Source organism: Callorhinus ursinus, unplaced genomic scaffold (genome assembly GCF_003265705.2).
Source record: "Callorhinus ursinus isolate GAN/ISIS: 27379988/994484 unplaced genomic scaffold, GSC_fseal_2.0 scaffold7, whole genome shotgun sequence".
NCBI lineage: Eukaryota > Metazoa > Chordata > Mammalia > Carnivora > Otariidae > Callorhinus > Callorhinus ursinus.
In genome coordinates this window covers 40,385,708-40,413,049 of record NW_027397069.1, presented here as the reverse complement: position 1 = coordinate 40,413,049, position 27,342 = coordinate 40,385,708, and the positions used below count along the sequence as shown (strand labels likewise).

The window sequence follows — 27,342 nt, the reverse complement described above, 5'->3', positions numbered from 1 at the left end:
AGGAATGTTAAGGAATATTACTAATCATGACAATAACCACAGCTACAGAGCTAAGGTTCGTTTCCCAGGCAATGACACAGCATACCTAGAAGTGAAACTATTCAAGGGCTCCATATTTAACAGCTCAGAAGTGTCCAAAAATACTGAAGCTTTCATAGCACCAAGCCTAAGAGTAGAGCTGGCTCTTTGATAACGTAAAAAAGCACTTTTTAAGTTGACTGGCTCTTCATGTGGTCATATTTTTAGCCCCAGGTGGAAACAAGTAAGGGAAGTTAGGGACAGGTGAGAAGGCGTAAAAGCTCTCCACGTTCTTTTAATCTGTTCATTTATTCAAAACCAAACCTTGCCTGCCTCAAAGATAAACACCTGGCCATTACCCCAGGCTTCTCTACTCTCACCCACCCCAGAATCCAACCTCCCTTCTCCATAATTCCTTCTTTGGGAAAGGAGAGTCATCGAGAAATATTAGCTTTCAGGAAGAGACATCATTCAAGTATTCATAGAAGTGAAAGAATTAATTTCTAAGAGAACTCAAGGTTTTCAAAAGGATCAAAAGGCAGCAACAGAACTGCTAGAAAACCACCTCTCTAGAAAAACCAATTATCAAATTGTTAACTTGGACCTCTCTCCTAGATGACATCACAGGAGCTGGGCCCCTAACAAGTCTTTTTTTATTCTAATAGAACACCAGTTTTTTTCCTTCAATAAACCTCAACGGTGAAGTAAAATTAAAGGGAAAACAGAATGGCTAATTCTAGTAACAGCTTGAATACCTATTTTAATATGTCGTCCTCAGCTGTTCCAGTTCTTTCCACCTCTACCACCAGATCAAAAACTCCTCTCAAGGAAAAGCACTTCAAATCTCTAAGCGGCTCTACAAGTAGATTTGGTTCTAGGTCACCAGAATCCAGGACCTTTAATAGTCATCTGGAGAAGGCTGAAAAGTATTTAAAGTATTCACGGTAGGAAATGGTCCTAGAGCTTCCAGAATTACCTTGAAGCTTATCTAAACTACTGGGTTATTTCGGAGCATGATTCAGTCTCCTAGAGGTCTTGTCCATGACAAATGTAGACCGAATATTCCCGAAGTTAACACAGCACCATGCATCATGCATCATTCTTCATCTGTTCAAGGATTTTTTTTTTTTTTTTTACATTCTAACGTCAACGTAAGGAAATTAAGTTTTGTTGAACCCTTCTAGAGAATGATTTGGTGAAATAATTTCTATGTTCACATTCTTTAACCTAGTAACTCTACTTCTAGAATTAGAAAATAAAACCAGAGGTTTACACACAAATATTTACTAGAGTTTCTTAAATAGCTAGAGTTGTAATCAACCTAAAACTTCCCAGAATACGGGAATGATTAAATAACCAATGTCCTGCCATATGGACTATAATGACATAGGAAAATGCTTAAAATTGTTACATGAAAAAAAGTTGCACTTAAAATTGCATGAGATATAATTCCAATTCCATTAATACACTCTTATGGGGGGGGAAAAAAAAAGACAGGAACTATTTTTAATTTTACATATCCAGATTGTGGGATTTGGAGCAATTTTCCCCCCCATTTTCCTGTATTTTCCCAGTTGTCTAGGCTTATTTTTATAATGAGAAAAGCTTTTTTACATTACTATGGATAATACTTTCCACACCAAGCAGAAAATATAGATAAGTTCCTTTTCAAATAATGTATGTAGTTAAAATCTAAAAAAACTAATAGTGTAAACAGACTTTAATAGGCTGTTTTTTAATGCATATTTTCAAATGTCAGAATACATTAAGCACATTATTCACTGGTTTTGTAATTCACATATATAAATTAACCAATTTCAAAAAGCTCCTTGGTTTTGTGCATTATTGATGTCACCTGCTAGAGACTTAATTCCAAGGAAAATATACAAATCACTATATCACAAGCACAAATCCTTTTGACACAAATTCAATTTCTGTGGCAATAACATATTGACTTAGCTTTATTTTTCTATTTTATGACACTTATTAATGGCAGAGATAAAAGAAATCTATCATTTTTCTTTATTGTAAATGTAAACGATCTCATGCTATGTTGAGAATGTTAAGGTAAATACCACTCACCTGAGAACTTTTTCATGCAAAGGAGGACACGGTACCAAAATAAAATAGGACTTAGGATTTTAAGCAAAAACCTAATCTCCTAATCTTGCTACTGCACAATCAGGCTGCCAACATGGGCAAAACAGTACATCAAGAACAAAGAGGACTCAGTCCCTGCCCTTAGGAGCCAAAAGCCTCAAGAGCAGCAAGACAATAACCACAATGAGAATCCGTGAAACCAGCACACATCAGAGGTGTTCAATGGTGACCAGAAGGCAAAGCAAGCTCTCCTTGCTAATTACATCTGCTTAAATACATGCTATTAACAGGCAAACATTATAGCCATGATCGAAGACAAAAGTCAAATTAATCTTCAGCCATGATTCGGGTAAAACTTGTAACAGAAAATTTCCTCTTCTGACAGCATAACAGAATCAGAAGGCAGGCACACAGCAAATGTTTATTAAACATTACTAGGTTCTTGACAAGGAGTATACTGGTAAATAAAACAAGGACTCCTGTCCTAAAGGAACCTTCCTTCTCTTGGGGAAGTGATGGTAAACACCATAAAGAAGTTACAGAGGATGTTGGAAGGTGACTCTTGTTCTGCTGAAATGAAAAGCAGCGGCAAGGGGAGGGGAGGCTAGAAGGCCAGGCAGGAGCCTCTGCCCCTTGCAATTTGGAGCTGGGGCCAGCAGAGGCCTGAGAGGCGTTGGAGCAGGGCTGAAAGCGGACTAAGGGGGAAGCTGTGTGGACATGGAGGAAAGAAGCTCGGAGGAAAAACAGCCCCTGGAAAGGAGCGGGTCTAGGGCGCCCAAGGACAAGGGAACCCGTGCAGCTACAGCCAACACGTCAAAGTCAGAAGAAAGGGAGAGGGCCGCAGCAGGTGGGCGCCAGGCCGTGTTAAGGCCAGGAGCTTTTTTTACTCCTCTAACGGAACAGTCACAAATACAAAAAGTACTAAAACACGCTATGAATAATCAACTCAACCAGTAAAACAAGAGTTGAATCCGCACAGGATACCAGACGCCCCGGAGGGCACAAAAGCAATGGGGCGGTTCTCACCCATTTCCTTCAGGGCTCTTTAAAGGGCTTGTTGGCCCACGCTGCCAGGTGTTATTTACTAAGAAGTATTAGAAATACTCTCAAAACACTGTAAAGCCCACAAAGGCAGTTTTTGGACCAACTCAGCTAGTTCTATTACATTAACAAAACTTTTTTTTTTTTTAATATAGAATTAGGGGATGCAGGGAGTAGTCGAAGGAATAGCCAAGCATGTTCGGAGAAAGGAAAGTTAGAAAGAATTTAATTCCAGCAGTTTAATTACAACCTAATCCCTCAGATCCTACCAGAGTCTGAGCCCCAGCCCTAGGGGGTCCTCCCACAGGGGTCTACGAACGGCCGAGTTCCCGCAGGTATCTGAGGCCCACCACAGGGTCTGTCTCAGGCAGCATCCCCTCTTTGCCCTTTCCCCTCCAACATTTTTGTAAGCAATTCCCCTGTTAAACTGACCGACCAATGTTTCAATTTCTCGTCTGGGCTCCGGCTGAGACGCTGTCCTGGTGCCTTCCTTCTCCGTACCCGTGCTCCGGCTGTTTCTGTTACCCTGTACGTTCACCTACTCACCTTCAAACACCGCCTGCTTCAGGAAGGTTCTCTAACTTTCCCACAAGCACGCCTCTCCTATGACTCTTACATACTGCCCTGCATTACCCAGCAGGAGGCTAACAGCCTGCGTTCCAGAAGCCAACTCACCTAGATTGGAATCCAGCTCAGATACGGATCAGCTGTGTGACCCCGGGCACTTAAACTCTCTGAGCTTCAGTTTCTCCCGGTAGCAGGAGAGTAGGAAGCGTCTGTCCTCATAGGCTTGTCTGGAGCCTTAGTTGAAAAAGCCACATCAAGTCCCCTTCCTTCTAATATCCCCACCAGTATCACGTCGGTTCAGGTGATCATCATTCTCCTCAAGGCCACATCCAACAGTCTCCTCCCCTTGGGCACTGAAATCATCCTCTAATCCACTTAAATCCATTTGTTATTGATGTAAATGTGTGCAGGTCCTTTCCCCAAAGTGGGTGTGGGCTCCTGAGAGCAGGATTTTTGTCATGGTCATTTTGCCAGCAGCTCTAGTTGCTGGGCTTCAGTTATACTGGACCATTCTCTTCACAGCTGCTGAGGCCTCTCACGTGTTGCCATTTTTCTTTGGGCCTGAGAACTCAAGCAGTGGCAGTTTCCCAAGGCCTTGCCCAGAGCCTGGACCTCAGGACAGGGACAGCTAGATGGATGAACGAGATGGGAGGTAAGCAGACATACTGAGTAGGTATTGCACGTATAAACCTGGGGTAAGTGTGGGTCACTCTTCAACATCATCAAGAAATGATGAGCCCACCTCTCTCATCCAAAGCTCTTTGTTTACAATTCCCTTGGTGATCACTGCTTGCAGTTTGTGTTTGTCTTTTGTTTTCTTTTTTGTTGTTGTTTTGTTTTTAATGTGCCAGGGACCTTGTTTCCCTCATCTTTGAATGTCGAGACCTAGTACGGGGAACATTTTAGGTCAGTGGTTTTCAACCTGACCACACATGAGAATCAGCTGAAGAGTTTTTGTTTTCTTTCCTTAACACTCCAAATCAAATGAAAATCAGAATACCCAAAGGTAGAGCCTGTCACACATACTTGTGAAGCTCCCGCAGGTGACTCTAATAAACAACCTGGGTTAAAAACCACTAACTTGGACAAACTCTTCTGAACTCAGTCTTCCAGTGCCAACGCTATCAATAAGGAATCTCCGAAGACCCACATGTGTCGATATGGTAGATACCTGTTGGCTTCTCGACCTCACGCACAGAACTCTTCTCTATGTCACTGGGGTGGACCCAGAAGGCTTCGTTGTTCTCTGTGAGCCAGGCCTAACCAGACCACAGATGTGAGCAGAGCTCAACCCCAAAACCCAAGCAGAGCCAATCAAATCCTCACTCTACCAAAAATCTGGATTTGGAATTCAGAGATGAGAATAAGAATCTGTTCTCGCATGGGTCAAGAGCATGTATGTCTGGAACTGTGAGGCTCTGAGCTTGGCTGTGTGAAGATCAAAGAAACAGAAGCTGTGCTTTGCAGAGATACAAATGCCTAGTGAGAAGCAAAACAAGGCTGGCTGTATGACCCTCCAAAAGAGAGAATGACAGAAGCTGCCAGATCTCAGTTCTTGGTTCCAAATCCTTGGGAGGACCAGCTACATTTACTGTGCTTGACCCAAGAATATACCCCTCTGTATCTTTACAACTGCCCTTTCCAATTTCAAACTAGATATTGTATGGGAGTCTGTTTCTTTAAGCCAAAATAGACTCTGACTGAGACAAAACCCAAGACTCCCCCAGTACCCAGATGATAGAACCTGCCTCATCATGATCACCACCACTTCCTGAGCACTCTTCATAATCACCAATACACCCAACAATCCTATTAATTAGCCATTATCCCCGTCTTAGACATCGGAAAATGAAGTGTCATAGAAGGGATTTGCCAGAGTGAAAAGTGGCCAGGCTGGAAATGGACCCTTGGTCACTGTGACTCCAAAACCCAGACTCATTCCCCTTCCCTTCCCTCAGTCCCTGCTAAAACAATGGGACAGCTGCTGTTATCAAATCTAGGGAGGCCTCACAATGGAAACAAGGCAATTTCTGAGGCAAAGAAATTTCAAAATGAAATCTTAACAAGAAAAATGGGCATAATTACAACCGGATGATTATTAAGTGTTATAACACTGACCACAAAGTTACATCTTAAAAATTCAGGTGAGTGACTATAAGAAGCTGGGGGGTGGGGGGGATTGTGATTTCTATAAACTGACTAACCAGAATATGTTTTTTTAAAAAGATTTTATTTATTTGAGAGAGAGAGAGCATGAGCAGAGGAAGGGGAAGAGGGAGAGAGGGAGAAGCAGACTCCCCTCTGAGCAGGGAGCCCGATGTGGGGCTCCATCCCAGGACCCCAGGATCATGACCTGAGCTGAAGGCAGGTGCTTAACCCACTGAGCCACCCAGGTGCCCCAAGAATATGTTTTGCCAGGGAGTTTCCCCATTTATGTCTTAAAGTTGCTCTCTCACGTGTATAATAGAGATGGAAGGAATAGGTTTTTTTTATTTCTAATTCGTAGAGTTTAAACTGCAGTATATACCACAAGCCTTAGAAAACCATGCCCCCCCCAATTCAGACTAAAATATAAGCCACAAAAATATCCACATTCAAGAAAATGCACGTGCATGCACACACACACACCCACACACATCCAAATCAAAAATTACAGGGCAATAGCAATCAAAGACAATTAAGTATTTTTAATTATTGATGACGTTTGAACTCTATAATAACTAAATCACCAAAAAGTTTTCTTGCGTCATTTGATTACTACTTTTTGTTACTAGTGTCTACATTGGTTTGTCACTGCAAATGAGCCCAAAGGATGATTGCATACTACAAAGTTAACAGGTGAAAAACAGAGAAAAAGAGCACAATCCCAACTCTTACATTCAGTCCTAGTATTATGCATAAAATGTAGTTCATTTTACATTTCTTCTAGAAATATTAACCAGGCTGGATATAATTAGCATCTAAGCTAAGCCAACAACACACTAGGCCTGGCCCAAAAAGACCTATGAAACACTGCAGCTGCCCTGAGGGAGTTAACACTCCAACAGGCTCTAGAGAAAAAAATAAAGAGCCTGGGCCACTTATTTTCTCTTTCTGGTGATTCAAAAAATAATATCCCAAAAGTAACTGTCCTGCGAGGGCTACCCATACTGAAATACACAGGTTCCTCATCTTAATGCTTTTCTTTGCACTTGTCATCCAGAGGAATCTGGAAAGATAAAGCCTTGAATGGGATCAGATAGAGAGCAGCCCAATACTGCACCAAATCTGCACCGTGACATATCACGACACAGTGAAATTCCAACATGTAGCATTCTGTGTCACACATTAGGTGTTGAACACACCAAGTTCTGTAGTCAAGCTGCAAGCTCACGCAACTACAGCCTAAACTGCCCTTGGCAATCTTCCAGCGATGCCAAAATTCAGCTCTAACAACAATAACCCAAGTATATTTGCAAAGTACGTCTTTTTTTTTTTTAAAGATTTTATTTATTTATTTGACAGAGAGAGACACAGCGAGAGAGGAAACAAGCAGGAGGAGCAGGAGAGGGAGAAGCAGGCTTCCCGCGGAGCAGGAAGCCCGACATGGGGCTCGATCCCAGGACCCTAGGATCGCGACCCGAGCCGAAGGCAGACGCTTAACGACTGAGCCACCCAGGCGCCCCTGCAAAGTACTTCTAAAAGTCCATAGTTTCATGTTGATAATCGCACCGTTCAAGGACACCAATAAAACAGGTCAACAAGGATTATAGGGAAGTCTTCAACTGACAGCCGTAGTCATGAGAAGGCACCCAATAATCCTAATAGCCTAGTGCAAATTATTCAGGACTGCAGACCTTGCAATGGTCTGAAGATAATCCTCCCCTATTTCTTTTCAAGATCTCACTGACCTTTAACACTGTGTAAGTTTAAGGTGCACAAAGTGTTGATTTCATACATTTATATATTGCAATGATTACCACCATCGCGTTAGTTATACCTCTATCATTATCACATAATTATCATTTATTTTCTGTAGTGAGAACCTTTGAGATCTGGTCTCTTGGCGATTTTGGAGTAGATGATACAGTATTGTTGACTCTAATCACTATGCTGTGCATTAGAGATCTCGAGCTTATGTTTTAGTTGGAAGTTTGTAACCTTTAACATCTCCCCAGTTCCCCCATCCCTCCCACCTGTCCCTGTTAACCACCATTCTTCTCTGTTTGTACAAGTTTGGCTTTTTTAGATTCCACATGATAAGTGATATCATACAATATCTGTCTCTCTCTGTCTGGCTTATCTCACTAAGCACAATGTCCTCCAGGTCCATCCGTGTTCTCGCAAAGGGCAGGATTTCCTTCTTTCTCATGGCTGAAAAATATTCCATTGTGTGTGTATAGATACTACATCTTTTTTTTGTCCATTTGTTGACAGACATTTAGATTGTTTCCATATCTAGGCTATTGTGAATAATGCTGCAATAGACATGGGATGCCATGTCTCTTTGAGATCTTGATTTCATCTCCTTTGGATATATATCCTGTGGGACTGCTGAATTATATGGTAGTCTTATTTACAATTTTTTGAGGAACCGCCATACTGTTTTCCACAGTGGCTGCACCAATTCACATTTCCACCAACCGTGCACAAGGGTTCCCTTTACATCGTCACCATCACTTGTTATCTCTTGTCTTCTTGAGGACAGCCCTTTTAACAGGTGTGACTGGTTCTGTCATTGCTGATGTTGTTTGGCTCATAAAACTATCATCGATGGTGGCATCAGAGGCTATGAAAGTGCATCATCTTGGCCAGAATAAGACGTGCATGTTCTCCAGCAGGAATGAATCATCGCATCACCAGTAGGCAGCCTGACTCACAGGAGAAGACGCTGAGGGCCACAGGCAGTCCCTTTAAAAATGAATGTAGGTCAAAGTTTGTCACTGGCCATTAGCTACATAGGGCTATTTAAATTAATTCAAATTAAGCCAAATTAAAAATTCAGTAATTTGGGAACATTCCCCTCAGGGAGCTAGTGACTATCAAACTAGACACAGCAGGACAGAATATCTCAACACAAAGTCCTCCTGAAAAACGCTGCTCTAGATAGTAGTAAGAGCTACAGAAATGGACAAGCTCAGGCTGAAAGGAGGTATCCACTGGAAGAAGATGGTCGGAGACAGTACTTGGGAACACCAAGCTAAAAGGGTGAGGGGGAGATGAGCAAAGATCAGAAGAGAAGAACACGTCATGGCAAAGGTTTCAAGAAGTGAGAGATCAGTGCTAATCCTGTGAAGTTAAGGAAGATGAAGTTTTGCACAACAGCCACCAGGTTGGCAATTGTTGATCTGCCAAAGCAATTTCAGTGGAAAGAACAGAAGCAAAGGCAAGGTTGAGGAACTAATGGAAGGTGGCTGAATCCCTCCTCGACGAGAACACTCTACCCTTTGCCAGTGCCATCCTAAGAGCAGCAACAAGCTAAGAGCTGTTTAATACTTACGTGTCAACCCCCATTCTAACACACTGAATCATCATATCCAATGGGTACTACTGTTCCCATCTCACAGATGAAGAAACGCACAAACAAAAAACAGTCATTTTCCAAGGTCACACAGCTATCAAATACAGGGCCAGTATTTAAATCCAGGTTAATTTCAGAGCCTGAGTCCTTCAAGATGACACAAAATGGACTCCTTGGTAACACTTCCCACTTGTTGGTTCACACCTCTCTTCATACCAGACTGAATGGGAGCCCCTTGAAGACAAGGACCAAATTGTGTCTACCTGTGCTATACTCGGTATAAAGAGCATGCAAATATTTACTGAATAAATGAAAAGAACTGACTATAAGGGAAGGAAGCAGAGCATAGTATTCAGAGGGGGAGAAGGGTCAAGAGAAAGTAGGAGAGGGAGGCTGTTTGGTTTCGCTTCTGCTTTTTCTTTTATAATGGGAGGCACTGGAGCATTCTTGAAGAATGCAACCTACAAAGAGTGAAACATACCTAATGGAATGGGACTGGGTCAAGAACAGAGGTAAAGGGATTAACCTTGAACAGGAAAACAGACATTTCTTCTGTGGATATTGGAGGGGAAAGGAGGAAGAGTTGCAAATAGAGTAGATTACAGGTGCAGACAGCAGGAAATTGAGCAAGTTCAAGCAAAACGGCCTTTATTTTCTCTCTGAAGAAGGTGTCAAGGGGAGCGCGAAGAATCAGAATAACCATCTCTAAGATCTTTTAAGCAAAAGCGGTGGAATGTTCCCGTGTGGGGACAATATCTGGTATTTCACACATACACACAGAATACCATTAAAGGACACAAAAGAAACTAATAGAAGTCACCGCGGCCGATGAATGGGAGGTCTGGGGCGCAAGGAAGTCTCGGAAAGCTCGCTCTGTACTCTTACACTGCTGGCCTTTTTAAGAGGTGCATACATTACTTTTTCAATTTAAAAAACTATTTACGACAAAAAGGAATCAGGCCCATAGGGAAGGTAAAGAGAGTGATGATAACGGTTTAGCATAAACGTTAAGAGAAATGAAAAAGAAGGTAACCAGAGAGCTAGTTCAAAGCCAGGGCTCTGGAGTTAGACCCGGCTGTGTTGGTTTCCTCGCCCCCTATCCCCAGCTGCTGCAGCTCAGGAAAGGCCCCAAACCCCTCTCCCCGCCTCGGTTCCATCACGTCCAACACAAGGGTGGTGAGAGTGCCTACTTCAAAGCAGTGAATTAGGATTAAGTGATTAAAATAGCGCCCAGCCCACTGGGAAAGCTGAATAATTGTGATGATGATTATCTAGCAGCTTTGAGGACCCAGCTCGTCAGGGGGCCCATAGATCCCCGAATATAAGGGAATCAGTTCACATAGCTGGGAGGGTTTCCACCACGAGGCAGCTGTTCAAGACCCAGAGGGCCTGTTGGGTTGCTCCAGGCTTGGAGATCTGAGGCAAATGGACAAGGAAACCAGAGATTCTATTTATTTACAGTCTACCTTGTGTCAGGCTTGAAGAGGTGAGGAATGGGTGGCATCCTAGTTCAAAAGTGCCAGGGTTACTTTAGTGGAATGTGGGTATAGTGTGGAGCAAAAGTTGGCAGGAACTGACAGGGAAAGAGAGGTAAGGTCAAGGGGCTGGAGATCTAGATAAAACAGAGAGGAGGGGAGTATGTCCAGGAACCAAACCTCTTGGTGTGTTCCCCACTTGAATTAAGGTCGGGTTCCTGGACACAATGCAGATTGTCTAGCAGGAACGCAAGGAGAAAGGAAGGTGGGAAGCTGAAAAGAATGGTCAAAATGCTGCCAATAACTGAGATCCTGTCACATCTCCTCCAAAACGACCAGCCCTAGAGAATTCAACACTACAGATGAGAGTCCCCCCTGCTCTGGTATCTGAGAATCAAGAGTAAAACTCATAATAGCTGTCACATATTAACTGCTCGGCATTGTGCCCAAGCTACTGAAACATCCATTACCTCAACTCATCCTCCCAACAAGCTGTAAGTGGACATGCGGTGGTTATCTATTCCATTTTACAGAGAGGAAAACTGAGGTACTGAAGTTCATAAATTTGTCCAAGGATACACAGCCATATTTGAATCCACTGAATCCATCCTAAGCCCTCTTCACCTCTCAAGCCACATTGCTGGCCCCTGGAGGAGCCTGAATGGGCAGGCTCAGTTCTCCAATGACCCAGATATGTTTCTGGTGGCCTTTACATGTCCTTCCCCACCATCACTGAAATCTTTTATAAAAGTAAATAGATATTTAGGGTATATCAATAACACTTAAATTTAAATTAATTATGAATAGATTAATGAACCAGGTGGTGTAAGGTTACAAGAGTAATTTTGCATAGATTTTCAATTAGCCAAGCATTCACAGACCTATAGCAGTAAGCTCAAGCCTATGCCAAGCACTGCAGAGAGAGAAAGTGACTTCCAAAATTTCACAAACACATACATAAAGTGAAAACAGGTTCAAAATACAAAATAACATATCAATAACAGCAAAATAATAACTTCAGAAGGGAGGCTGAATGAAGTTTGAGCATGGTTTTAATTGGAGACCATCACCTTTTATAAAGAAATGAAACTGTCACATTGAATTTCTGATTGCAGATTATGTGCATTCTGGTTTTCGTGTTCATTTCTCAGACTGTCAGATTTTTCATTAGGAATGAATTGTAATTGTCCTTATGAATTGCATTCTACCCAAGGATTTGATCAACACAACAGTTTATCACTATAGTATACTCCATAATTAATGTCACCAATTTGTAAATCCTAGTTAAAAACTGAATGTTACAAAGTTTCATTTTCTGATGCCCAAATAACCCACCTCAGGAAAATGCAGCAATTACAGGATAAACTCCCCACATCCTGGGAAGATACTTTATAATAAAATAAGCCAAATAAATGCACTATTATGGATCTTACAATTAGACTAATCCATGTATCTCACTGAGAGTTTCAAGAAATTCTACCTCATAACTCCAAAAGAAGCATGTGCTTTTCTTTTTTAACTTCCAGAATAACCTAGAATTAATGATAATTTTCTTGGAGAGCTGAACAGGTATTTTAGCCATCTTTAACCCATGAAGGTCCCTCATAAAATAAATAAAAAGCCCTGTAAGCCCCTATCTCAAGGAAATGAAGAGCAAAGATTATAAGGAAATACTGATAGGAAAGGAGAACAGACATTTCAATAGGATTTATAGTTTCATTTCTGACACTTACTAGTGAGTACATGGTGTTCTATACTTCTTTGGTATGACAAAATATATATGTATTTTTTTAAATTGCAAAGGAAATGTCTACCCTTAATAGACTATTAAGAAGTAAATTGTTTTTCCAGTTTGGCTATTGTGGACATTGCTGCTATAAACATCGGGGTGCACATACCCCTTCAGATCCCTACATTTGTATCTTTGGGGTATACACCCAGTAGTGCAATTGCTGGATCGTATGGTAGCTCTATTTTCAACTTTTTGAGGAACCTCCATACTGTTTGCCAGAGTGGTTGCACCAGCTTGCAGTTCCATCGACAGATGAATGGATAAAGAAGATGTGGTATACACACACACACACACACACACACACACACACACACACACACACACACACAATGGAATATTATGCAGCCATCAAAAGGAATGAGATTTTTGCCATTTGCTACGACATGGATGGAACTGGAGGGTATTATGTTGAGCGAAATAAGTCAATCAGAGAAAAACGTGTATCATATGACCTCACTGATATGAGGAATTCTTAACCTCAGAAAACAAACTGAGGGTTGCTGGAGTGGTTGGGGGTGGGAGGGAGGGGGTGGCTGGGTGATGGACATTGGGGAGGGTATGTGCTATGGTGAGTGCTGTGAATTGTGCAAGACTGTTGAATCACAGACCTGTACCTCTGAAACAAATAATACATTATATGTTAAGAAAAAAAAAAAAGAAGAAGAAGATAGAAGGAGGGGAAGAATGAAGGGGGGGAAATCGGAGGGGAGACAAACCATGAGAGACTATGGACTCTGAGAAACAAACTGAGAGTTCTAGAGGGGAGGGGGGTGGGGGGATGGGTTAGCCTGGTGATGGGTATTGGGGAGGGCACGTTCTTTAATACCCTGGGTGTTATGCACAAACAATGCACAACCTTTGCCAGGTTCCAGTACTCAACTAACTTCTCAAGTCATCCCTTGGATTCCTCAAACCGAGTCTGCCAATCCCCTCATGGACTCTGCAGGTCCGTAAGTCTTTTTAAATTTTGTATTTTTCCAAGATTATCTTAAACATTTGAAGTAAAATAAGCATCATCTGGACAATCTGAATGACCACTCTTAACCATGGTCCTTCTGTCAGAAGTGTGGCTTCTGGTGGCCACACTTGCATGCCTGTGTGTGTGTGTGTGTGTGTGTGTGTGTGTGTGTGTGTGCGCGCGCGCGCACACATCAAACAGGGCACTCGAAGAAGGTCAAACAACATCAATCACGATACACAGGTTTTCACAATCTCCTCTACTTAGGAAGAATTCCATTCCAAACAGTTGTCCCTAATTCCAAAATGACACTATTCAAGGAACCATGTACTCAAAGCTATGGCAAGGTAAATTTCAAGAAAAAAAAATGAATATAGATGCTGGTGATCTTGGCTCTGATTCTTTCTGCTCCTTTTCAACAACTTCATACAACTGAGTAGAAAGTATCTACATATGGCTAAATTATTATTTTATCATAACCAGGTTTATAAGAGTTCACTACTTCACCCAGAGCCTCAAGTTAAGATCTTGTGAAAAAGACAGTAATGGTAGATGTCAGGTCTCTACCAATAGTGTGGGGCTGAATCTTTGGCTTTGTCACTGGCCTTTGCGTCCTCAGCCTCTGAGATTCCATTTCCATCCAAGAGTCAAGCTGACAGAAAGGAAAACAGCAAACCATACACATATCTCCCCACTATTAAATCCAACAATGATGGCTTAATTTGGCAAAATATCATCATCAATCACATTAAATTAATGTTGTTCATTTGAATTTTATTGGTTTTATAGTTTTGTTTTGGGTTTTATGTGAAAATCTGTTTGAGTTTTATAGTTGTAAAAGAGCCATAAGCATAAGGAGTTATATTTTTAGTTTATATCTATACATATATAAGTAACATTATTTTTCCTATCATTCAAGTCCACATTGGAGCATCACAAGAATTTTTTCCCTAAGCTTGAGGTTGTTGCCTTCGTAGGTTTCTCTTCTAAGTTTCATCTGTATGCAAGTGTCATAGTTTCATGATCCCCATTTTACGTATGAAAACATAACCCCTAGAAAGCTTGAGAACCTTGCTCTGACCATGCAGCCATCACAACCAGAAGCCTGCATCAACCCAAATGTTACCCGGCACCCCAGGGGGAGAACTGAGCACAGCAGGACTCTGCCCTGCCACACACCATGAGGACAAAGCCTGACCCTGTGAAGAGTTTCCAGCATAGGGAAGTAATTCAACTACCCAGTGTAATATCCCCAATGCCCTAAAATCTAGAAAACATTGTACTACTACTATTACTACTAATGATGATAGCAACGACAATCCTATAAACGGCAAATATTTACATCGTGGTTACAACGAGCCAGGTGCTATTCCAGGCCCATCACACGGTAACTTCTAATCTTCCCAACAATCCCATTTTACACATGAGGAAACAGAGGCACAGAGAGAAGGAAGTTGCCCAAGCGAATGCGTAACACGGGTAGGATTCGAGCCCTGTGGTCCACATCACTGCCCAGACATGCTCCTCACAATGCCTCTTCGATATAAACTGTAAGAAAGGATGGCAGTGGGGTCTTTTTGAAGAATACAATCTATGGCAAGCATTTCCAAACAGTTTTCATTAATTAGCTAGTAACTGAAACATTCCAGCACCAAAACTTAACTTACTGAAACTCTTAAATCCTCCCCTAAGTTAATAATGATTATTTGATTTGCTATTTGAGAAAATTACTCCCAACGGTAAGGTATTTCAATGCCACCCTACTGCTATGGAAAGAAAAGTTACCTTTGTAGACCCTGTTCAAAGAAAGCTCATGCTTTGATCCTTAATATCCCATGAAGTAAAAGGTTATGCTTCATCTATATTTTATAGATCTAAAAGTCAAATTAGTTTCTGGGAGAAACAAGCAGAGTGTGATGGTAAGCATATTCTGTAGCATTCATTTCATTCCTGGTTTGGAGGATACTATGTGCTGAGTTAAAGACAATTACATTAGTATAATACGTAGCAGTTTTTTCTTGTATTATTCTGCAAGCATAAACAAGTTATACACATGTTAATTTACATTCCATATAAAAAGCCAATTTTAAATCCAATTTATAAGGCAATAAATATATAAAGATTCTAGGACACAGCAATAAAGTTATGCCATAAAGTAGAGTTAATTCACGACAACAATAATAAAAGCATGACAAATTTTAGAATTCTACCAAATGCACAAAGGTGTTTCAGGTAACATCTGTTCAGAAGCAATTGCTACAAGACAGACTAGATGAGATGCAAGGTTTCAGTGTAATAAATGTATGTCAGTTTGCTTGCTTCATAATTAAAGACGTGAGTCTTTGAAAAAAGCAATTAAGCCTTGCTCTAAATCTGAGACAATTATCCCTACTCCCACCCCTTTTTACCCCCCACCAAACACACACAAAAAAGATCCAGAGTAATCCAGAAGTAATAAATGCCATATATCATCTGTTTTCAGCAGCTAAACATACTTCCAAAAGCCACTTGATATATTTTGTTTCTTTTGATAAATCATGTATTAACAAACAAACAAAAAAAAACTTCTCGTTAGGAAGGATAAACAGGGGGGAAAAAATGTCTGGGGCAATTCAGTCAATTTACTTAGAAGACTAGCCTGAGTAAAATAAATGATCTTACCTTATGAAAGTTTCAATGTTGGATAGATTAGGTAGATTTTGACATGAATGACACTCAAGTCCCTAAAGCCTTCAAATAAGAACACTGTCTACAATTCTTGACAATTTAACTCTAGGACAACTGAAAGCATCACTTTAGCTGAGGACTCAATGAATAAACTCAAAAAGAGCACATAGAAATCACCTCCACCTTTTCTCAGCTTTCTAGCAACTACAAAAATGATGCAGTAGAACAAGATGAAATCAACTTCTAGTTGCTATTCCAGAGGACCAAACTGTTATCTTATATCCACCCCCCAATCAAACAGTCCAAAATAAAATGATACCACAAGGAAGAGATTTAGATGAATCTGATGGTTCTCCTAAAACACGCATATATAAACTGTTGAAGAACACCTTTCAGTGTGGTCACCCTCAGAACCATACCTGCTGTGTTCATTTCCTATGGCTGCTGAAACAAATTACCGAACTTGATGGCTTAGAACAAAAATGTATTCTCTCAGTTCTGGAGGCCTGAAGTCAGAAATGAGTTTCACTGGGCTCGAATCAAGGTGTTAGCAGTAGCACTCTCCCTCTGGAAGCTCTAGAAGACCAGCTCCTTCCCTCTTCCAGTTTCTGATGGCTGCCACCATTCTTTGGCTTGGGGCTACATCACCAATCTCTGCCTTAGAGTCACATCACCTTCTCCTTTTCTGTAGTCAAATCTCCCTCAGCCTCCCTCTTACAAGGACACCTAGTGTTCATTGAGGGCTCAGCCTGGTAATACAGGATAATCTCCCCATTTTAAAAGCCTTAAAGTCCTTTTTAGCAATAGAGGGTAACACTCACAGGTGTCAGGGATTAAGACATGAATATCTTTGTAGGGGAGGGTGTCATTATTCCGCCTGCCACACCTGCCTCCAAATATACGTGGGGGGGGCAGGCACTGATCTTCTCATCAAGCCTACTCTGATTTCAACTCCCCCCAAGTTCCCAGTACAACAGACAAGATTCTCCAACCTCATACCTCTTCCCACCTCACAAGCTGCCTATGATCAGGAAATCACTAATTCTATATTCATTAAAGGTGTTAGTATTTTTTAATGGCCCTTGAATGAGAAAAGTAGTAAAGATTAAAACTCCCAATAATATGGGAGAGTAATATAGGACAGTGACTAAAAATGTGGGAAATAGCTTGTCTGGGTTCAAATACCATCCTCACCAACACGCAGCTGTGTGAACTAAGGCAGTTCAGCCTCTGCACTTTGCTTTTCCCATCCAGCAAACAAGACTAATAATACCACACACCTCCTTGGGTTGTTGTAAAGGTTAAAGGAGAGGGAGGGAGAGGGAGAGGGAGAGAGAGAGAGAGAGAGAGAGTATGTGTGTACAGAACTTGGTTCATTCATTAAGGTTAACTAGTATTATTAATGATGCCCAAAATGGTAGACACACAGATATTACTGGGCAGGGTGAAAAATCACAACCAAAATTGAAGGTACGATAATGATATAATTAAACAATAATTAACAATCCGTTCGATGGAAACCATAAGATTAGATGCAAGATTTACACTAAATTCCGTGAGAAGTTTTAAAGGATATTCTTAATTAAAAAGAAAAGCTGCTCTGCCAACTAGGATCACCAAATGCACAGGCCTCCTATCAAAAAAACTGGCCCACAGCCTAGAGATGGGAACTTCCCCAGAAGCCACACATCCTGCTCTCAATCTGGATGTGGGGGCCACCACTGCTTGTACTGTGTGTTTCTAAGAGCAGTAAAAGGTAGGAACGAAGTGCCCAGCATCACTAAAAGGCATTTCATGACAAACAGGGCAACTTTGTTTTGTTCTAGAAGGGAAATCGGACTCAGGCTCAGGTACTAAGAGTGTGACCTGGGGCAGGACAAAGTTTAATGATCCTCCTGAACTCTACCTTCGCAAAGCCTTCGTTGTCCCCCCTCCCCAGCCTCCAATGGTTGCATCGTGTCCCCCAGTATCTATCCCCAGCACCTCAATACTCACTGCTTACCGTATTTTCTACTGAAGTCAAGTCGGTTAGGCCACAAACAGCCCAAAAGTCAGTGATTTCCTGTGCAGCCAAATTAGCATACATTTACAATAGACTAATTTCTACTATTTACACAGATCTATGGGGAGAAATTCTGTACTACAAACTTTTATATACAAGCCAAAGTAACTTGAGACTCACGACTATACAGTAGAAAACAAGGATGTGTTTGCTTTATCAAGGCTCGAAGTAAACCAGGATTTCAGCGGGCACCAGAGCCCGTGCCTTCCTAATCTACGACTGGAGCAAGGGGCCAATTTCCCACCCAGTTCTACCCCAGCTTGCAGCTTTGTGGAGGGTGCAAAACACCAAACACCTAAATCATCCCCATTCCTGTGACATCACCAACCTACCTTACTCGTTCCAGTCAAAAGCAGCTGCCCCTGGCAAGTACGTGACCTAATGACTAGATGACCCGAAGAGATGCAGGCTCACACGGCTCCATTCGAAATCAAGAGAAAGCCAAGAACCGACTTGACGTCTGGCAGTAGAGCAAACCCAACTACAGAACAATCATGTGTAGAGGCATTGCTGAGATCTCATGAGGAAGGGACAGTCTCCATCCTCAAAACAAGAGTTACTAGGGTGATACCGAGAGCAGTGTGGAACTAGACTGTCTGGGAAGAGCTGCTTAGAAGGCAGCCTTAAGATCGGCACACCAAGCCTCAGGCCAGGGACAGAGTTAGGGCTAAGCATGGAACCCTGGGCTCGCTAAGAGTCCTACTTCAGTTAGAGGTGGTGCCAAATCAGTGGAATTCCCAGAAAAGCACTCCGGAAAAAAGCATCCCCACTAAGGCCTCCTGGAAGATAAGATAAAGCAATGAGCTCACAGAGATCTACAAGCACAGGAGGAGAGAGTAAGCCACCATGAGTGCAAGTCAATGTATACAACCAAAAATTGCACACACCAGAACTACCAAATAAAGCATAAAAAGAGTCACATAGGAAATGCCTAAAAAAATAAAAGAGTAAGAAACAAAGAACTATCAGGAATGACCAGGCAGATCTGAAGAAGAAACAAATGGAACCTACAGAAATAAAAAATACAGTTGACCCTTGAACAACATAAGGGTTAGGGGCACCAATTGATCCCCATGCAGTCAAAATTCATGTCTAACTTTTGACTCCCCAAAAACTTACTACCAATAGCCTACTGTTGACTGGAAGCCTTACGGATAACATAACCAATTAACATATATTTTGCATGTTATATGTATTATATACTGTTTTCTTATAACAAAGCTAGAGAAAAGAAAATGTTAAGAAAATCATAAGAAAAAATAAATTTACAGTACTGTACTGTAAGAAATCCATGCGTAAGCAGACCTGCGCAGTTCAAACCCATGTTGTTCAAGAGTCAACTGTAATTGCTAAACTTAAATATTCCAAACAAGTTAAATAGCAGATTAAAATCGCTGATAAGAGAATTAGTGAAATGGAAAATATAGCTAAAGAAACTACCATGTAAGCAAGAATCTAAATTAGTTTCAGGGATTATCAATAGTCCAAATTACCTCTAAATTAATTATGAAGCCATGATTCAAATCAGATTCCTATCTAAAAACAAACACTGTGGGGGCTCCTGGGGGGCAGAGTCGATTAAGGGACCTTCTGCTCAGGTCATGATTTCAGGGTGGTGAGATCAAGCACCGTGGCAAGCTCTGCAATCAGCACAGAGTCTGGTTGGGACCCTCTCCCTCTCAGTCGGCCTGTCCCCACCCACACGCAAGCTCTCAAATAAGTAAATAAATCTTAAAATAAATAAAAAATAAAAGCAAACACTGTTTTAGATATGTTTATAACTTTAAAGCTTCACAGTATTGCTTTTAGAGGTCATTTCATCTTTACAATAACCCTTTTAACGTACTTAAGAAATGAAAAACTGACTAGAATCCAAATCACCTGATACATCCTTCAACGAAACTAAACCTAAATACTAGCTTAGGTTCTGTTTTCATGACCTCTTTGCTGGAAGTCACAGAAATCACATCCCATGCATTCTGGAGCATAGGAGTGAGAAACAAAATGGAATAACATTACTAAGAGAGAGTAGACTCTAAAAGAAAAGTCATTGCCTCGGGATTCTTTTCCTTGGCTAGAATTCTGCATTGCCAGTTTAACTCAATCCTATTTATTCCTCAGCTCTGTTAAAATAACAATAACAACATAGTTGATCTCCTCCTGCAAAACTTCACCTGGCCTATGGCCATCTTGATACTTAATTTAGCAAAATTATCCATATTGTCCCTCATTTTCAGTATTCTGATACATATCATAGCTCTGCTCCCAGTTTTATTCAACCACCATTTTTAACTGTTATACTTAGCAACTCACTCCTCCTCTACAAATCTCTATTCCCTTAATATGTGTATCGTAACTTAAATTCCTAATGAGTGTTTATTTGTTCACAGAAGGCACATGCAGTACTGTATAATTTTACCTATAACTTAAAAAGTTTTCCTTACTCCTAAATAAAATGGACGGATCCAATATGAAATTTTCAATTGTTAGATTCACCGAGAGCTATCAACCTTCAGTAATTTGTTAACACACACATATGTAAAACAATCAACATTGCATTACATCAATAGGCATTCTTTCACCAGTTGACACCAACAAAAAGATTCACAAGCCGCTGATCATGACATCTCCCTTGGGTGCCAAAGTGAATAAGAGAAGCAACCAGAATAGCGAGTTTCAAATACTTAGACTTCTTTCCAATCTAAGCAAAACATTCCTTAGCAGTGACTACATAGCCCGCCAAATTTTAAAACGAGTTGTTTCTACTTGGAAAATTACATCTACCTTAAAAAGTTCTTCGTGGCTTAAAATACTAAGCAGAAAAAGAAATCTTATCACCTATAAGTTCACTTTGCCATGTCTCATACCCTTAAGACGCTAGAAGGGTGGGGAGAAGTTCGACTTAAAAAATGCAATGTGCACCTAGGTGACGTCAATACAGACACATTTGAACCGCTTTTCATGTCAGCCAGAACAAATGTGGGGCAACACAGTGATCAGTTTGTTTGTCCGAGGATCCAAACAGAATTGGGCCCTGTCGTCGTCTATTAGAAGACTGGCAGCCCTAGAAACCTAGAACAAAATTTACAGCCCCCCCCAACCCATCCTCACCCAGACCCCTTGGATCCACCGGTGGCTGTCAGCCAAGCCAAAGTTTAATGAAATTGAAGGATCCCGGGACCTGAGCCGCAACCCTTCCGCAAGGCAGGAGCCGCCCACCACAGCTCCAGGAGAAACTTACGAACTTGGGGCGTTTCTCTCCAGGCTCCTCCGCGGCGCTGGGCGGAGGGTGCTGGGGGCCCTTCCTGCGCAGCATCTTGCTTTCCCCGCAGCTGCGAAGCGAGGCGGAGGCGGGGTAGGGGGCCCCGGCAGCGGAGCCCTGCTTCGGGTGGTGCAGCCGCGGCCGGTGCCGATCCATCTTTCCCCGCAGCTCTGGGGGACGGAAAGAAGGCGGCCGCAATACGAGCCACAAGACGCGAGTTCGGAAATCCGTGGCGGACTGGCCTTCCTGGTTCCGCCGCCCGCCCCGCCGGCCCAACTCAGCCCAACCGCTGCTGCCAGGGTCACAGCCAACACATCCGAAAACTCCCGCCACTGCGGACCGCTCCGGACCCGCCAATCCCGCGCGGCTTTGTCAATGACACTCCCGGGACCCGCCTTTTCCGGGCAGATCGAAACATGATTGGCTCTGCGGCCCGTCCATTTCGCCATTCAACCCTTCTGGCGGTCCCGGCCGCTCACCTTCAGGGCACTGGTGGGATCAGATCGGAAAAGCGTGAGAACCTACTAGAAGTCACTTGTGCGGGTTTATTTGGAATTTGGAGAACCGGTTCCTGCCAGCAGGCGAGACCCTCTGCACCACCACTTGAGCAGCGCTGGAATGGGAAATCATGTGCTAACCCAGTCTTGCCCCACTCGGAGGCCCTGGTGCGATGGCCACTGGGAAGAGTAGTTCTAGGATCTGTACTTGAAAATGTGCTAGGCAGGTGAGAATAACAGCAACTATGACGTTCCAAAAGGATGCTTTTTGGACATACTGAACGCCTGCTGAGCGCCTAAGTGCTGAGAGCCCGCTCTGGGGTGGCAGAGGGGTACACCAAAAATCAGAAGGGGCTTGGCCACGTCCTTAAGGAGTTCACAGTCTGTGGTTCACAAACCTTTACACAAATAACAAAATAATATAAATGCATAGCCGTTATTTTTAAGGTTCATTGAGAACAAAGAGGGGGGATATTAAATCTGAAGGAGCAGATCTGGAAAGGCGAAAGCAAGAGTCCATGGATTTTTCACTAGGTAGGAAAGAGTGGCAGGACATTAGACACAGGGCATTGGGGGCGGGACGCAAGGCCAAGAGCACTTAAGACCAAAAGGTGAAAAAACTTCAAGAGCTTCCAATGAAGGGCCTTGAGCTGAAACTGTGCAAGAGTTCCTTGTGTAAACCCAAGGTCAAGCCTCAAGGCTAAAGCAGTTTTCCCACACAGCAGTGTGCTTTTTCCCCCTCTTAAAGTCATCTTTTCCTTTGAACTATTTCCTTAAGTTATCCATCTTCTGACTACATGGACGAATTCCAAGACTCTGGTAAACATGCAGTACAGATCTGGGTGCAAGAAACAACTCTAGCAACTCTGGGGAGATTCGCACAGAGGTTCAGAAAAGGGGCCTTGGTTCCAAGTATGTCTTTAGGCTACAGTCATTGGGTTGCTGTTTTCTTGGGTTTTTGGAGTTTTTTTAATGTTTATTTGTTTATACTGTACTAGACTTTCTTTGCCAGTCTCTATCTTTAAAGAGCAAGTAATCTTCAGGAGAAAGTCCAGGAGAACTAGGGCCGTTAAGGGCCAGAGAACTGAAGTAGTTCAGTAGGTCTTAATAACCATTAGACCCAAGTACAAATTTTATTCCTGTCATTTACTAGCTATGAGATGTTGGAGATGATGTTAAACTTCCTTTCTCTGCCTTTCCATCTGCAAAAGGGGATAATAATAATTAATAATAATAATAATAATACCTAATAAACAGGGGTATTGTCAGGCTTAAATGAGATAGCATCTGTAAAGTTCTTAGCAATGTCTGTGAAAGCCCTTCCCACCAAAGACCACCAGGAGGAAGACCTGTAGTTGAACAGGTGGAGCGTATTACTCACTGGGGAGAAGACCAGGCTCTTTGGGAAACTGTGGGGTTTCTCAGCATGAAAGTGTTAGAAAAGACTCAAAGGATTGGGAATTTGGAGGGCTCCTTAGAAACTGAGTGGGGAGGGCTACTCTGGATTTCAGTGCTGTCAGGAGTTGGGGACAGTTTAATGACTGGGTATCTTAATAAAATTTTATCTAGAAGAATGTCAGGTAAAGAATGAGGCTAGAGTTGTAACTGACAACAAAGCAGCAATCATCCATAGTATCAGGAAGGAGGGGCTGGTATTTTGTGATTTGCACTTGACCTTGCTGTTGTTTGTGTGTAGAGAAAATTAGAAGTGGCCTTGTTCTGTCTCTTCAACACAGTCAGAGTGACCTTATCTGATATTGGTGCTCTGAGAGATTGTTTATGTCCATGAAGAGAACAACATGGCTTAGCTGTGAGTGTCAGGCTAGCTTTTAAAAACATTGAGCCCTTGCTGTCAAGTGTCAAACTAGTTACCTGACGTGAAGGGCTGCTCTTTTCTTTCTCATGTCCTTCGCATGTAGAAGGTACTAAGTATAAATAAACAGAAGTTATTATAATTAATTTTCAAGCTTCACATAGATCCCTCTGAAATTTTTCTTACAGAAATTCTTTGGGCACCTGGGGGGCTCGGCCGGTTAAGCATCTGACTTCAGCTCAGGTCATGATCTCAGGGTCCTGGGATTGAGTCCTGCATAGGGCTCTGTGCAGTGGGGAGTCTGTTTGTCCCTCTCACTCTGCCCCTCTGCCTGCTCGTGCTCTCTCTCAAATAAATAACATCTTTAAAAAAAAAAAAAGAAAGAAAGAAAGAAATTCCTTGCAACTGCAATGCATCTGTGAAAATAATACTCTTGCCTAAGTTTTACATTTTTAAAAGTACATTTTTCTTTATTTATTGTTTAAACTTCACATCAGCATGCACTGCTTCTCATTCTGACACCCGCATGAGAAGATGATATACCCCACTGAGTCAACAGTTTTGGAAATGCCAGGCTCAGTGCACAGGGCTAGGACAAAATTTAATGAGACAAAAGGCAGGCTTGGAGAAGCTTGGAATCCAAAAATATGTTTCCTTTCTTTATCGTTTCTGTTCAGTTTCAACATCCAGACAATTACAAATGCAATTTTTGTGAGGTTCACTCTTAATGACTATATAAGAGAGAAAGGTGTGAAAAGTTGAGGGAAGGGATGGATCATTCCCAATCTATTTTTTGTAATGACAGTTTTATAAGATACCATCTCACCCTTTTGAGATTGGCAAATATTACACAGTCTCATGTCACCAAGTTTAGGACCTGCGAGAGGGGAAGGTACGTGCACCTGTGGCCCAGCTCTTCTGTGGCTACATGTCTCCCTGGGGTCGCCCAAAGATACCCATACAAAGATACTCCTTGAACACTTCATAATAGCAAAAAAGAGTAAACTCTTTCACCAGCCTGCAGTCACAGAAAGAATAAAACACACAGAGGTTTCTTATATGGTAATATATATCAATCTTCTACCATATAAGATTTAAAATATAGGATTTAAATGCAATCCTATATTGCATTTAAAATGGATAACTAGGTCTACGTGTGGATATATCTCAAGAATAAAGAGAAAAATCAATTGGCACTATATATGGGTATATATAGTGTGTGTGTAAAAACACAAGAGAGGGACGCTTGGGTGGCTCAGTCAGTTAAGCATCTGCCTTCGGCTCAGGTCGTGATCCCAGGGTCCTGGGATGGAGCCCTGTACGGGGCTCCCTGCTCAGTGGGAAGCCTGCTTCTCCCTCTCCTGCTCCCCCTGCTTGTGCTCTCTTTCTCTCTCTCAGACAAATAAATAAATAAAATCTTAAAAAAATCGAGGAAAATATACCCCAAAACTTCACCTACTTTCAGAGAGTAAAGGAAGAAGCGGCAAGGAATCAAAGCTGCAACTTTATAGCTAAAGTATCTGTAATGTTTTATTGATTAAAAGGGAGAGATCTGAAGTAAATCTGGCAAAATATGAAGAAGTTTTCAATCTCAGCAGTGGATGTATTTGTGTCTATTTTACTATTTTCTATAATTTCCTGTTTATCAAAAATGTTTCATATTCAGTTTTTAACAAAATACACAAATTAACAGGAACTTCAGAGGTAGCTCCCTTCACTCCTTCCATTCCTCCAAAAAATCTTAATATATTGTCATTGAGACTACAATGAGCTATTAAGTGCACATAAGGAGAAGTGAAATAATTTTTTTAGGATGACTTTAATATTTTTTAATTTTGAGTAATAAAATCTATTCCCTTCCCTCTACTTGTCTTCCACTCTCTTTTATTCTCTCTTATCACATGCATTTTCCTTCTCTCCAGAGAATCAGGAAGCAACAACAAACACTGCATTTCCCGCTTTCTACGAATTTTTTTCTACAAACTTGAGTTCTACAAAAGAAGTTTTGTAGTTCTACAAAAGCGCTACCAAAAAAATTACAAATTCAAGGCTTTGCTGTGCATGCTTTCCAAGGAGTCAGTGGATTAGAACAAGAAACATAATTGCAAGCCTAATTCAAAGCCTAATTTATGTAACTTCACCACTTTCTCCATCGCTTTACCACCGGACGGCAGTGGAGGTGTACCTCATTTAACAAAAGTTCTATAGCACTTCATACTTAATCACAAGGTATTAGAATAATTAGCTGGCCATTAGCACTGACTTGGCACCTTCATTTCAAACCTTCAGTAGCAAGGTACGCTACTGTTGCTTACCCTTGTGGATTTGAGGCCTGGCTCCTTCTACATTCTCCACCTGCTTGTCTGTCTTGGTTTAAATTGCTGCTGTGTGGGGTGCCTGGGGGGCTCAGTCGTTAAGCGTCTGCCTTCAGCTCGGGTCATGATCCCAGGGTCCTGGGATAGAGTCCCGCATCGGGGCTCCCTTCTCCGTGGGAAGCCTGCTTCTCCTTCTGCCTGCCACTTCCCCTACTTGTGTTCCCTCTCTCGCTCTCTCTCTGTCAAATAAATAAATAAAATCTTTAAAAAATAATAAAAATCAAAAAATCAATTGCTGCAGCTTTACAACATAATGTAAGGTGGGGAGAGGGCAAATTATATGCACAGAATGCTCACTGATACAGTCATATAATGTAAACCAGGCTTTCTCAATCCCAGCCCTATTGACATTTGAAGCGGATAATTCTTTTTTTTTTATTTATTAATTTTTTATTGTTATGTTAATCACCATATATTACATCATTAGTTTTTGGTGCAGTGTTCCATGATTCATTGTTTGTTCATAACACCCAGTGCTCCATGCAGAACGTGCCCTCCTCAATACCCATCACCAGGCTAACCCATCCCCCTACCCCCTCCCCTCTAGAACCCTCAGTTTGTTTTTCAGAGTCCATCATCTCTCATGGTTCGTCTCCCCCTCTGACATACTCCCCTTTTCTTCCTCTCCTGTTATCTTCTTCTTTTTCTTTTTTCTTAAAATATGTTGCGTTATTTGTTTCAGAAGTACAGATCTGTGATTCAACAGTCTTGCACAATTCACAGTGCTCACCGTAGCACATACCCTCCCCAATGTCTATCACCCAGCCACCCCATCCCTCCCACCCCCAACCACTCCAGTAACCCTCAGTTTGTTTCCTGAGATTAAGAATTCCTCATATCAGTGAGGTCATGTGATACATGTCTTTCTCTGATTGACTTATTTCACTCAGCATAACACCCTCCAGTGCGGATAATTCTTTGTAATGGGAGTGGGTGGGGGTGGGAGAGGCTGTCCTGCGCCCTGTAGGATGTTCAGCGGCATTTCTAACCTCGGCCACTAGATGTCACCAAAAATTTCACAAGACTGCTATACATCCCTAAGGGCTGAGTAATATCCCATTGTATGGATATACCACCTTTTTGTTTAGCCGTTCATCAGTTGATGGACATTTGGGTTGCTTCTTTTGGCTATTATAAATCATAGCACTATAAACATTCATGTACTTGGTGTTCTGTGGGCCCGAGTATTCATTTCCTTTGGATCTATGCGGAGGA

The 27,342-nt window shown here is 41.9% G+C and overlaps 1 protein-coding gene across 4 annotated transcripts in view; it reads right to left on the bottom strand.

Annotated features, from left to right (window-relative positions):
- Positions 1-21,755, bottom strand: part of DIAPH3 (diaphanous related formin 3) — a 488,952-nt gene extending 467,197 nt beyond the window's left edge. For all 4 annotated transcript variants that reach the window (XM_073894471.1, XM_073894473.1, XM_073894474.1 and 1 more), the window contains exon 1: positions 21,422-21,755. In XM_073894471.1, the coding sequence (XP_073750572.1) occupies positions 21,422-21,598 (177 nt within the window). In that variant the 5' untranslated portion in view covers positions 21,599-21,755. The remainder of the gene's footprint in view (positions 1-21,421) is intronic.
- Between the last annotated feature and the right edge of the window lie 5,587 nt (positions 21,756-27,342).